This window comes from Argopecten irradians, chromosome 13, assembly GCF_041381155.1.
Source record: "Argopecten irradians isolate NY chromosome 13, Ai_NY, whole genome shotgun sequence".
Lineage (NCBI taxonomy): Eukaryota > Metazoa > Mollusca > Bivalvia > Pectinida > Pectinidae > Argopecten > Argopecten irradians.
Genome location: NC_091146.1, coordinates 19,073,497 through 19,086,110, shown reverse-complemented (window position 1 = coordinate 19,086,110; position 12,614 = coordinate 19,073,497). Strand labels below are relative to the sequence as shown.

Genomic DNA, 12,614 nt, shown 5'->3' with positions numbered 1-12,614 from the left:
TCACGGTAATTGACACATCACGGTAACTGGTCGGGACCCAGTATGCATGTGAAGTATGAGGTTTTCATAGCGCACTTGAGGTTGAAAAAGTACATGTTACTTTTTGTAATAAAATTCCAGGCATATTATCGGGCAAATGAAAATATTGAAACATGTTGGAAAAACTTAAAGAAACCAATAATTGTATATTAAAAGCATGTTATGAGAAAAGAATACTAGATAATGATAATTTGGTCATGAATGTACAGTCCGAGTTGAATAAGCTGGGATTGGGGTATTTGTGGAATATTGTTTACAAGAGTAATTTCATATAGAATACTGAATTCCACAAAAGGAATTGTATATCAACATCTAGTAGACCTTAAATGACTTAATGTCCTTTGAATACCCAATTCCGAGTTAGATGTCTGAAACCTTATCATTTTTATCATCCAAGAGTGTTCAGACTTGTTCAATTATAAATAATCTCGGAAAGTTCTTAAAACTTGCATTCAAGAAACATTCTCACTCTCTAAATATACCGTAACTGTATAGTATATGATGTATAATAATTGTGAGCTGATGTTTGTGTTTAGTTGTATACAATCACTCTCCTGTACATGTTTAACTTATTTAATATGTACTAAAATTGTATTTATAAGCCGCAAGGCTTACGGAAATACACAAATTGAATTTATTAAAATTGAAAAAAAATGTTATTCAACACAAAATTAGCATTATATGAGACTTCAAAACAACGAAGGAGCGGAAGAACTACATGAAACCGTACTGGGTCGCGACCAGTTACCGTGATGTACCAGTTACCGTGATGTACCAGTTACCGTGATTTCTGCGCACGCTCTATCCCCCTCACATTTTTTTGGATTTTTTTAACAGCTAAATCACGGTAGCCATGAATGTTCATTCAACAACAAAAAAAAATAATTTGCAACCGATATTGCTAACAAATCTACGTTTTCTTTCTGAAATCAAAGTTTGCATGACTTACTTGCATATTAATCCTGAAATTTCATGAAATCATCGTTTATTTTGTTTGTCAGTCGTTTTCGAAAATCGTCTGCGTCAAAGTAAGTCAAAGTATGTAAAATCATTGGTATATGGCAAGTTACCGATTGTGCATGGATGGACAGGATCGTAAAACATTAGATAGTTTTTACCTTGTGCATACATCTTGTGTTTACTTTTTTCAAGCAAAATTAATTTATATGTATTTGTTTAATTTCGTTAAAGGCCTATAACCTTTCCGGAGCAAAATATAAAAGGTTTCTTAAAGAACATTAATAACATCAGAAAATGCATACCGATGACCTAAAATAAGGTTACGACACCAAACATATGCAAGATTTCCTGCGTAATATATGAAAACAGTGGAGAGTCCATTCGCTGTTTTGCCGTCTGGTGCAGTGATAGTCAACTACCGCGCGGTATTTAGGACGACGGTGGGAAACATAATACGACCCGCGTTATGAAAATAAACATTTTATTTATTTTAATCAAATCGTTCAGAAGGTGATGATAAATGTAGTATTAACGGTAAGTTAATAATTTTTAAGACTCTACAAAATTATCGATTTTGTTTTACATTCCAATTTTAAAAACCTCGAAACAATCACGGTAACTGGTCGCGACCCAGTATGGATACAGTTATTTTAATTGAATACTCTTGTATAAAGTAAATGAACAAAATTAATTGAACTTGTAAGTGAAGCAGAATAAAATTGGATTGAGTCTTCTGTGTGTGTGACTTGAATTAATTAATATTGTATGATGATAATATCAATGATATAGTATCATGTGTATATGTTTCTTGAAACCCCGAATAAAAATAAGGTATTTAACTTTTTATTATATAGAGTGCGTATGTATGTATAGGAGAAACACCCGAAGGGCCGAGCATTGTTCATTATCTTGACTGATCTACAGTTTGAGGTGTTTCTTTTACTTTAAACATGGCACTCTGATGTACAGGGCTAACTATGGCTATTGTGTAACTAATCTACAGCTACAGGTAAATAAGGCATTCAACCATCTTTGACACAACATTTCAAAGCAATTGTATAATGTCTACTCTGGTCATGCATGCATTGCATGAAATTTTCATGAAATTTCATACCAATGTTTTTACCAAAAATTTTGTTGTGAGTTTGAGTTCTCTTCATTCTGAGTGGAGCTGTACAAGAGGCAACATGGCAGACAGTGCATATCAGATCTTTACAAAGTCAAACTATCTAAAATGATTATCAAATATCCATTAAGGAAGTTTATTTTATGATATGTTAATCTAACTGCTGTTAATGTAAAAAGCAGACAATTCACTTGTGTATAACTTCTCGGAAATTCACAAGGTAATGAGGATTACCATGAAAAGGAAACACTTTTGAATATACCGCTCTACGTTATGCAATGAAGCAATAACAACAGTTAAAGAATATGATTGGTACTTCTAAAAACCACAATATCAAGATGGAATGAATTCTAAAGGAAACTGCATTGGAATGAAGTGAAAACGGCAAAGTGATAAAAAGAAATTAAAGCTTAATTTTTCAAATTTGTTCAGAAGGCTTTGAGTGCATCTTGGATAAGGAATCACACAATCAATCACTGAAAGTATTCAATTCGGGAAACGTGGATTTATGTGTAATGTGTATGCATTCAAGAAATGAAGTAATTTAAAAACAGTGAAATAATTGGGACAAGACATTTAATTTTCAAAGAAAGAAAGTGCATGTTTCTACTAAAAATCAAAACATCATTTTAGGAATGACTGTGCTGTCAAAATACATGTACTAAGGAGTTTGGATTTTCAATACAAGGAGTATTTTTTAGCATTGTGTTGATATACTTGGATTTAAGCCGATGTCTATGAATCAATGTATCAAACAGAAAATATGTAATAATATGTATTATTGAAGTCTTGTATTACATTTATATTGAATTTAATTTGAATTATTTGTTATTTATCTGTCTTTTAACATTGCTGCATGTAGATTTGCTCTCTACCTTTCACTGTACATTAGTTTACCTGGAACTGTAGATTAGTTGAAACTAATCTACAGCTACAGGTAAACTAATGTACAGTGAAATGTGTACTAATCTACAGACAGAAAAAATACTTGAACAATAGTCCAACTAAAGCACGGGTGACAACAAAAGATGACATCATAGCCATGTTTTAAATGTCTATGAAAATTACATTGGTGTTGTTGCTAGTTATGAATGACATTTTGATTTTATTTGTTTTCCTTGATGTGTGGATGCACACTGTTAGGATTAGTTTAATTTGTTAGTAATTGTACGGATCCATGGTATCCGGAGGATTCTTTCATTTATTTATTTCAAAATGAATATGTGTTATCTACCACAAAGTTAGATATACTTGTATATATAAGGTTATACTGGAACCGTAGTGTAATAAACATGTACCTGTTAACAACCGTACGTTAGCAGCCTGGTGGTGGAGACGCCATTGTCTACCTGGCTATATCAACAGATCACACTGAGATAATTGCACTCTGACTACAGGTGTAAACCGTGCTGACGGGGAGTAACTGATCATGGCGGGTCTGACAGGTATCATGAGTTGAGGGGGTTAAGGTACCGTCACGTAATTCGTTACAGGTATCATATCGTGACACAGGTGCTTTAGTAATTAATATACACGTACGTGAACTACACGTCCATGGCACAAAGGACTATCGCGCGGAGATCCGGGAAGCTGGAATGTCAGAAGGATATCAGGAAGGGGGAGAGATAAGTGTTCCAGGAAACATGTATTCGAAAAATAGGCTTTGATATCGGTGTCAAATACGAAGCCAGTCCTGCGACTTCAAACATAGCGAAACAGATCGAGGAATATTACGGCAATGAAGAAGTGAAGAAACGTGTCCACAAATACAAACTATAGAAAAACAACAATTGCGGGGAAAATACATATAACAGGAATGATGAATTCAACGATAAAAAACAGCTGTAACATGCGTGTAGGAATTCAATGATACAAACAACTGTAACAGGCGTGGAGGAATTCAACGATATATAAAAACTGTAGCAGGCGTGGAGGAATTCAACAATATAAACAACTGTAACAGGCGTGGATGAATTCAACGATACAAACAACTGTAACAGGCGTGGAGGAATTCAACGATATAAACAACTGTAGCAGGCGTGGAGGAATTCAACGATATAAACAACTGTAAAAGACGTGGAGGAATTCAACGATACAAACAACTGTAACAGGCGTGGAGGAATTCAACGATATAAACAACTGTAGCAGGCGTGGAGGAATTCAACGATATAAACAACTGTAACAGGCGTGGAGGAATTCAACGATACAAACAACTGTAACAGGCGTGGATGGATTCAGTGATAAAAACCACTGTAACAGGCGTGGAGGAATTCAACAATGTTAGCTATTGATAAGCATCGAATCATACGAAAAAACAGGTTTGCGACACTGAACCTCATTTGTAAAAATGCATAGCAAATGGCAAAGTAATAGATGATGTTGTTAAAGACTGTTAAAGCGTAGAATAGCAGACGTCAAGATATTCGGCGATGCATGATGTACACATGTTCGAAAAAGAAATTCGCCGAAGTAAGCCAAAAGAATTCAGCAATATTGTTAACATTTTGACAAATGCGCCAATGCACACCACAGAGTATTCAGAGATATTGTGCACAACTTTATAAATTTTCGCCGGAACATGACTCATAGAGTTCTGTGATATTGACATACAAATAACAAATATTTTTCACACAATACATGGCACGACTACAGCTTGCCGACATTAGTGTTGCCGGGACTGTTATCGGGAAGACAGCAGTAAACATCCCGTTATAACAGGGTGTTATTACACTTTTAGCGGTAAGTGGAGAATGTTTATCGTGCTGTTGTATCAATTGTTTTGTCCCGTAAATGTATGGCCAATTCAATACGATTAACGTTGACGTTAATTTGTTTCAAAAGAATCATCATGAGATTGAAAGGTTTGAGAAATAACCTTTTCCAAATTGCTTCATAGCTAATAATTCAATTTTGCTTGTAACGAGTATTTCAATTGGCTTCACAATTTACTTTATCAGTCCATAAAGGAAACAATGTCGTCGTCATTTGTAACGTCGCCTCTGATTGGCTGAGATAACGGCATAATGATTTCATAGAAAACAGAGTCCTAAAATGATTTTTATTTTTTTAATTCTTTTAAGAGGTTTCCTTTAGTAAATTGAATTATAAGGATTAACTTGAACAGATGGATATATAACCATCACATAAAATATCATTGAATTTTACCATTAAATGTTTATTGTGAATTACCCAGATTTTTGTTCAGGGAATTTTGAGAAAATGACACATTTAGCGGTCATTTTGAAAATATGTATTCTTCACATTGAGTAGAGCCAAATGTTTACTATTTTTTCACTTCAATTGTTTTTATTTTCTAAAATCGTCATTGCGACATTACTTTTAGTTGTATCAAGCTCAATATTTTAGGGTAATTTTAGTACTTTTATTTTTTATTCTACTCTAAAATAATAAAAATGACAAATATTTAAAAGGGACAAAACAAAGCAAGCACAACTGACAAAAATGGCTAAAAATGGTTAACTCCAAATTAAGAGGTTAGGGTAACTAACATATGCTACTATTCTGAGAAAAATAAGAATCAAATTAAGCACAACTTCTACAATCTTCTTGAAAGACAGCCATTGTAAAATAAATTCTGCAAACATCCATATCAAAGAACTCCTTAAGAAACTATGGCTTCAACAATGAAAGACGCTTGGCTCGTCCTAAGGTGATTCACTAGTTGTGCAATGTTTTAATGTCTGTAGATTATCAATTAAAGGGACATGAACCTTAAATAATTTGTTCTGTATGCTTAGATATGGTTTTCAGATGTTATTGAATATTTTATTACAATGGTTGGTTATCTAAAACGACAGGAAAACGTGGGGAATACCTACCTCAAAATGATAAAAATAGACCGTCATGTTTGGTTTTTTTTGGAACACAAAACGAAAGCTGGCCGAAAGCGAGGTTATAATGAACAACAAACTTGCTGACATGATAAGGAATATTAGTTTTCCGCATTTTAAGATTATTTTCTAAGTTACGATGGTTGACAGATGAAGTTTAAGCTATATTTGTTATAAAACAAATTGTATTTAGCGTAAGAATGATAAGTCAAAAGTAAAACGTGACTTTTCATTCGTCAGGGCACAGCAAAGGTAGGTTCCTGACTTATAGCACATATGTACATCACGCAAGTATAAAATGGGAAGTTGCTCCCGTCTCTAACCTACTTTCCCAATCGCGCACGTTACTGACTCTTGACGTACACTGTTTTCTATCGGAATTCGTTTGTGTTCGCTTCACCCACGTTTTTGACCCAACATTTTCTTTACATTCATTTAATTTGTGCAGTGCATTGTGGGAGGTCACTAAAGTTCAACATTTCTATACTATCGTTACAAATTCGACCGGGCCGAAATACAGAAAGATTGAATTTCCATTATAATTATTTTATTTGACACATTTGCACAATAACTGATATAAATTACTTAGTAAGGTATCTGACACGTCTTAAATATGTATTTTACTCAAATACATGTTTTTTTTAGGTTCATGTCCCATTAAACATTGTAGAAATGTTGGGTTGGGCACCGCATTTTGTTTATAAAATCTTACCTGTTTTGGTCGATTAATAATAGGTGTCAAGGTCTCATTGGCATTTATGTATAGTGTGTTTTAATACTATTCCATACAATGTATGATTGACATGTTAATGAAACAATTTAATCTTGAATCTATCATTTGTTTTGTTCAGTTGCCCATTGACAGAGAATTTCAGTAAAACTATGACGCCCCTAGCAGCCACGAGCTGAGTGTTAGCTATAAAATACAACCATTCTGTGTTTATGAATCAGCTGAGCGAGGATTTTGAAAAAAAAGCTAGTAAATCTAACCGTGCCCAGGTCACTCAACCTAATCGAGGACGATTTAAGGGTTTTTGTTGCTGAAGAGGTAACACAGTTTAGGATTGTTTGTGGGATCAAAAGGTCAACTACAAAATCATTGTTACGAAAAATAGATTGGTTTTGGAAATCTTGGTTTCCATGACAACTTATGAAGTGACTGGATTGATGGATTAATTTCCTGAAACTTCATACAATGGTATCATATTATAGTGATGGATCGATATGAGATTGAAATCTATGTTAACCTATGTTAATGAAGAAGGTTCATTGCACTGATTTGCCGTCTTGTTTTAGTGGTAGTCAACTACTGAGGGTATTTAACGCGACGCCTGAAAATTAGCATTCAATGTATCTATCTAAAATTGCCCAGGGAGTGATAATAAATGTAATATAAACGGTAAGCTAACAACTTTTGGGACTCTAAATCATCAAATCTGTTTTACATTGAAAATAAAAACACGTTTCGGTTAAGGATTTTACCTAAAGAAGGGATTGCAGCTACAAACAATGGTAGCTTACGTGGGCACACAGTTTGAGATTTAATCAAAAGGTCAACTACAAGGGTCACTGTTACTAAAAATAGGCTAAGGCTAATGTGATAGCTTATGGAAACCGGCAGGGGACATGTATTCCTTGTTATGTTGAATATAACCTCCGATGTAGAGTCTACAATTTCTACTTTTGTTGCTGAGCATTTGACAGAAATATGTAACGAAAAACTGAGATTGACATGTAATACCATTTACACGTATAAAGATAAAATATGATATATTATGGAAATACTTTAACAATAAATTATGAGATAGAAAAATACATTGACGATGTTGTCAACAGATTACCAGTTCTAAAATACAGCATGCAACTTAATGGATAAGAAGGATAATGAATATCATCTTATGTTACAATCAACCTTTATTTATCGTACAAGGAAATGAACAAGTTTACGTGCTAAAGAAAAAACCCAATAATATCCGTGTGTTGTGTTTTGTTCCCTTCCTTCTGTATGAACGAGAAGAGTATCGATCCGCCGGTATCCTGTTGTTATATCCATCCGCCACTATCCTGTTGTTATATCGATCCGCCGCTATCCTGTAATTATATCAATCCGCCGCTATCCTGTAATTATAATAATCCGCCACTATCCTGTTGTTATATCGATCCGCCGCTATCCTGTTGTTATATCGATCCACCGCTATCCTGTTGTTATATCGATCCGCCACTATCCTGTTGTTATATAGATCCGCCGCTATACTGTTGTAATATCGATCCGCCACTATCATGTTGTTATACAGATCCGCCACTATCCTGTTGTTACATCAATCCGCCACTATCCTGTTGTTACATCAATCCGCCACTATCCTGTTGTTATATCGATCCGCCGGTATCCTGTTGTTATATCGATCCGCCGGTATCCTGTTGTTATATCGATCCGCCAATATCCTGTTGTTATATCAATCCGCCACTATCCTGTTGTTACATCAATCCGCCACTATCCTGTTGTTATATCGATCCACCTCTATCCTGTTGTTATATCGATCCGCGGCTATCCTGTTGTTATATCAATCCGCCGCTATCCTGTTGTTATATCGATCCGCCGCTATCCTGTTGTTATATCAATCCGCCACTATCCTGTTGTTATATCGAACCGCCACTATCCTGTTGTTATATCGATCCGCCGCTATCCTGTTGTTATATCGATCCGCCACTTTCATGTTGTTATACCAATCCGCCACTATCCTGTTGTTATACAGATCCGCCACTATCCTGTTGTTATATCGATCCGCCGCTATCCTGTTGTTATATCGATCCGCCGCTATCCTGTTGCTATATCAATCCGCCACTATCCTGTTGTTATATCGAACCGCCACTATCCTGTTGTTATATCGATCCGCCACTATCCTGTTGTTATAGAGATCCGCCGCTATTCTGTTTTTATATCGAACCGCCACTATCCTGTTGTTATATCGATCCGCCACTATCCTGTTGTTATAGAGATCCGCCGCTATTCTGTTTTTATATCAATCCGCCACTATCCTGTTGTTATATCGATCCGCCGCTATCCTGTTGTTATATCGATCCGCCACTTACCTGTTGTTATATAGATCCGCCACTATCCTGTTGTTATATCGATCCGCCACTATCCTGTTGTTATATAGATCCGCCACTATCCTGTTGTTATATCGATCCGCCGGTATCCTGTTGTTATATAGATCCGCCACTATCCTGTTGTTATATAGATCCGCCACTATCCTGTTGTTATATCGATCCGCCACTATCCTGTTGTTATATCAATCCGCCACTATCCTGTTGTTATATCAATCCGTCGCTATCCTGTTGTTATATTGATCCGCCACTATCCTGTTGTTATATCGATCCGCCACTATCCTGTTGTTATAATCAATCCGCTGTTATCCTGTAATTATATCGATCCGCCACTATCCTGTAATTATATCAATCCGCCGCTAATCTGTTATTTCGTTCCGCTGCTAACCTGTTGTTATTATACCAGTTATTTCATCTTATCATTTCAGACTACACAGACCTGAAAGTGACAATTACAACATATTAAATGACGTCATTTATGCAATCAGAATCAGCAATTTTGTGTTATTGTCTGTGTTGATTAGATTTCCGAGAAGAATCGTTTGCCCTGAGAACACGTTTCATAACAAAATGGCGGAGAATTATAACTTTAATGGTACCCTGAATGCCACTGTGACCCCTGTGACTTATGAACCCATGACGATATTTTTCTACGTGGCGCTGTTGCTGTGCCTGGTTGGTATCCCCGGCACCATGAAGGTCATACACTTCTACAGTAAACAGAGTAAGAAGGTCGATGGTTCTACTCCGACACTCCTACTAGGACTGGCCGTGTACGATATGCTGTCCCTCACCGCCATGATTCCTTACATCTGTCTCACCATCAACATGAAATCCACAGATTTAGAGGGCACGAGGCTCTTCTTCTGTCATTACTATATCCCGAACTATCTCGCGAGATTTCCCAAACACTGTTCCAACTTCCTGTTGATGATCATTGTCGTCAGCAGACTGTACAGTGTAATACGTCCGCACACGTGGAAGAAAGTGTTCTCCAGGACTGTAGGTCTGGTGTGTGTTGTCGGAGTGAGTGTGTTCATACCTCTCTCACTCCTACCGCTAGCCGTGGAGTATAAGTGTATGGACTTAGGAAATGATATGAGGTATCACCAATATTCCGACATTGGTAAAAATCGGGACTTGTACAAGACTATCTACATTTTAAATATAGTGTTGTATTTCTCGTTACCAATATTTGCTGTCGTCATATGTAACATTGCCCTCGTGGCACATCTCTTACAGCGGCTTTACAGCCCATTGGCTGTTCTTCCCGTGACGTCATCACAGGCACGTGAGCTGAAGATGACGAAGGTGGTCCTGGTGTTGACATGTATATTTGTGATCTGCGTGTCGCCGTTAGGGGTTTTCTTCCCCCTCCGAGGGTTCGGTAACTCTGCCATCCCCCAGGCCGTGTACCGTAACATCATGCCTGTGTCCACACTGCTGGAAACGATAAACTACTCCTCCAACTCATTGGTATATTACATCGCGAGCTCACGTTTTAGGAAAGATGTCAAACAGAATATCTGCTGTATCAAGTGGTCAGTCCGTGTATCGCCGGAAATACCAGTCCGTGTTCTAGAGCAAGATACATGACATGTATTGTACAATGTCATATTTTGTCCGTGTATCGCCGGAAATACCAGTCCGTGTTTTAGAGCAAGATACATGACATGTATTGTACAATGTCATATTTTGTCCGTGTATCGCCAGAAATACCAGTCCGTGTTTTAGAGCAAGATACATGACATGTATTGTACAATCACTGTATGGTAACGGGATCCGGCCCCAGTTGTTTGGTATCTACTTCCGGAAAAAATGTACCCAAAAAAATGAGAGGGGTACGTGCTAAATCGCTTCATTAACTTGATATTATTTCATTTGTTTATCGAAACACAAAAAAAATTAGAACAGCGGAAGCTTAACATTTTAAAAGTCCCACAATTGTATCTGAAAATGAGAATAAAGTCTCCTTTTTGTATTTAAACATGTACCTGGATCGTATTTCCGCACAAATTTGTTAAAAATGCGTGAAAATATGAAAATATCTCAAGATATCGGATACATTTCATTAAGATAAGATGTTGAATGAAGAATAAGGATAGAACAAAAACTATCTACCACTTCAAATTTATCATAAATACGTTCTTTGTACCATAATCGACGATATTTAGTGAGCAGGTTATGACTATAGTGTACGTGTTTGGTACGCACAACATTCCGCTTTGGTATAATCATTAGTATACGGTTTGGTATAACAACCTGGTTAAATTTTATTCACAAACAGGGAGCCGCAAAGCATGGCATAGTACCCCGCGCTCCACAGTTGGTATATTTATGAAAACACATATATCAAGCTCAAAGTAAGAGTTAGTAATGTACATGTATAATTCAAAGTGTATGTGTGTATTGAAAACTGAAAAAAAAAAAAACCAGCTGGTGACAAAAATAAACAGTAATTTGGTATTTTTGACTAAGTTTCCGTGGTAACAGAAAAATACCAAAAATGGAAGGTTCGCAATAGCAAAAGGCACAACTAGGGCACTTGTCTGATATATATACACAGAAAACGCGTTTCGCAGGCGATAATAAAATCTGATTGACAGAAGGAACGAGCGGAAGAACGATCAAAGTAACGAACGAGCAAAAATGGACGCACGAAAGAAATCTATTTTATTTGTTCGTTCGTTCATTCTTTTTTTAGTTCATTCGCTCATCCGTTCGTTCGTCATTTCTTTTTTTCATGCGTGCTTTTGTTCGATCGTTCCTTTGATCATTCGTTTGTTTAGTCAATCGAACTGAAACGAAGGGAAACGTATTTAAACGACCATTTATATATCACTAAAATTATTACCTGGGTGGAAATCCCGTGTTTTGATCGTGATCAAATCTACTATATTTCGTCTTCTCTTTTTGTTTATAATTTTGAATATTTTAACATTATCAGCAGATAAATATACATCTAAGATAACTATTTCCGGTAGATCGTTCACGAATATTCACGGACAGTAGTGGGCCAAGCGCGAATCCTTAAGGGATTCCTGATGATTCAATAGATTTAGTGCAGTTGAACAACCGAAATGCGATATGACACCACAGTTAGTAAATTATGGAGAATTGGATATAAGCTGTTCAATAAAAATGAACACTTAAGTAAGTATCGTTCGTTTCGCCCTGTTCAATAAAAATGAACACTTAAGTAAGTATCGTTCGTTTCGCCCTGTAGATAAAATCATAGGAGAGATTATAATGTTAATAAATTGGTATGAAAATAGAAGGACATCGATATTAATTTTTTTGTAAAATGCTTGTAAAATGCTTATCTGTAAATAGAACGCAAAGGTAACGTGTCTCCTCCCCTGGAGTCAATGAAATAACATAACAAAAAAGAAACAACATGAGTAAAAATTACGCATGAGTATGGAAGTATAAAAAGTGTCTTGATATGTGTTTTAAATGCTTCATGATTAATTGTTGCATACTTTTTATAGGGTGTACTGACTTTTTCCGGCTCTCCCAGTTATATACTTTGA

At 36.1% G+C, this 12,614-nt stretch overlaps 1 protein-coding gene across 1 annotated transcript; it reads left to right on the top strand.

The window, feature by feature from the left end:
- Positions 1 to 3,434: 3,434 nt before the first annotated feature.
- Positions 3,435 to 12,247, top strand: LOC138306351 (free fatty acid receptor 3-like). The gene is made up of 2 exons (XM_069246784.1): positions 3,435 to 4,864; positions 9,510 to 12,247. The coding sequence occupies exon 2, from the start codon at positions 9,652 to 9,654 to the stop codon at positions 10,675 to 10,677; it is 1,026 nt and encodes a 341-aa protein (XP_069102885.1). The 5' UTR covers positions 3,435 to 4,864; positions 9,510 to 9,651; the 3' UTR covers positions 10,678 to 12,247.
- Positions 12,248 to 12,614: the final 367 nt, after the last annotated feature.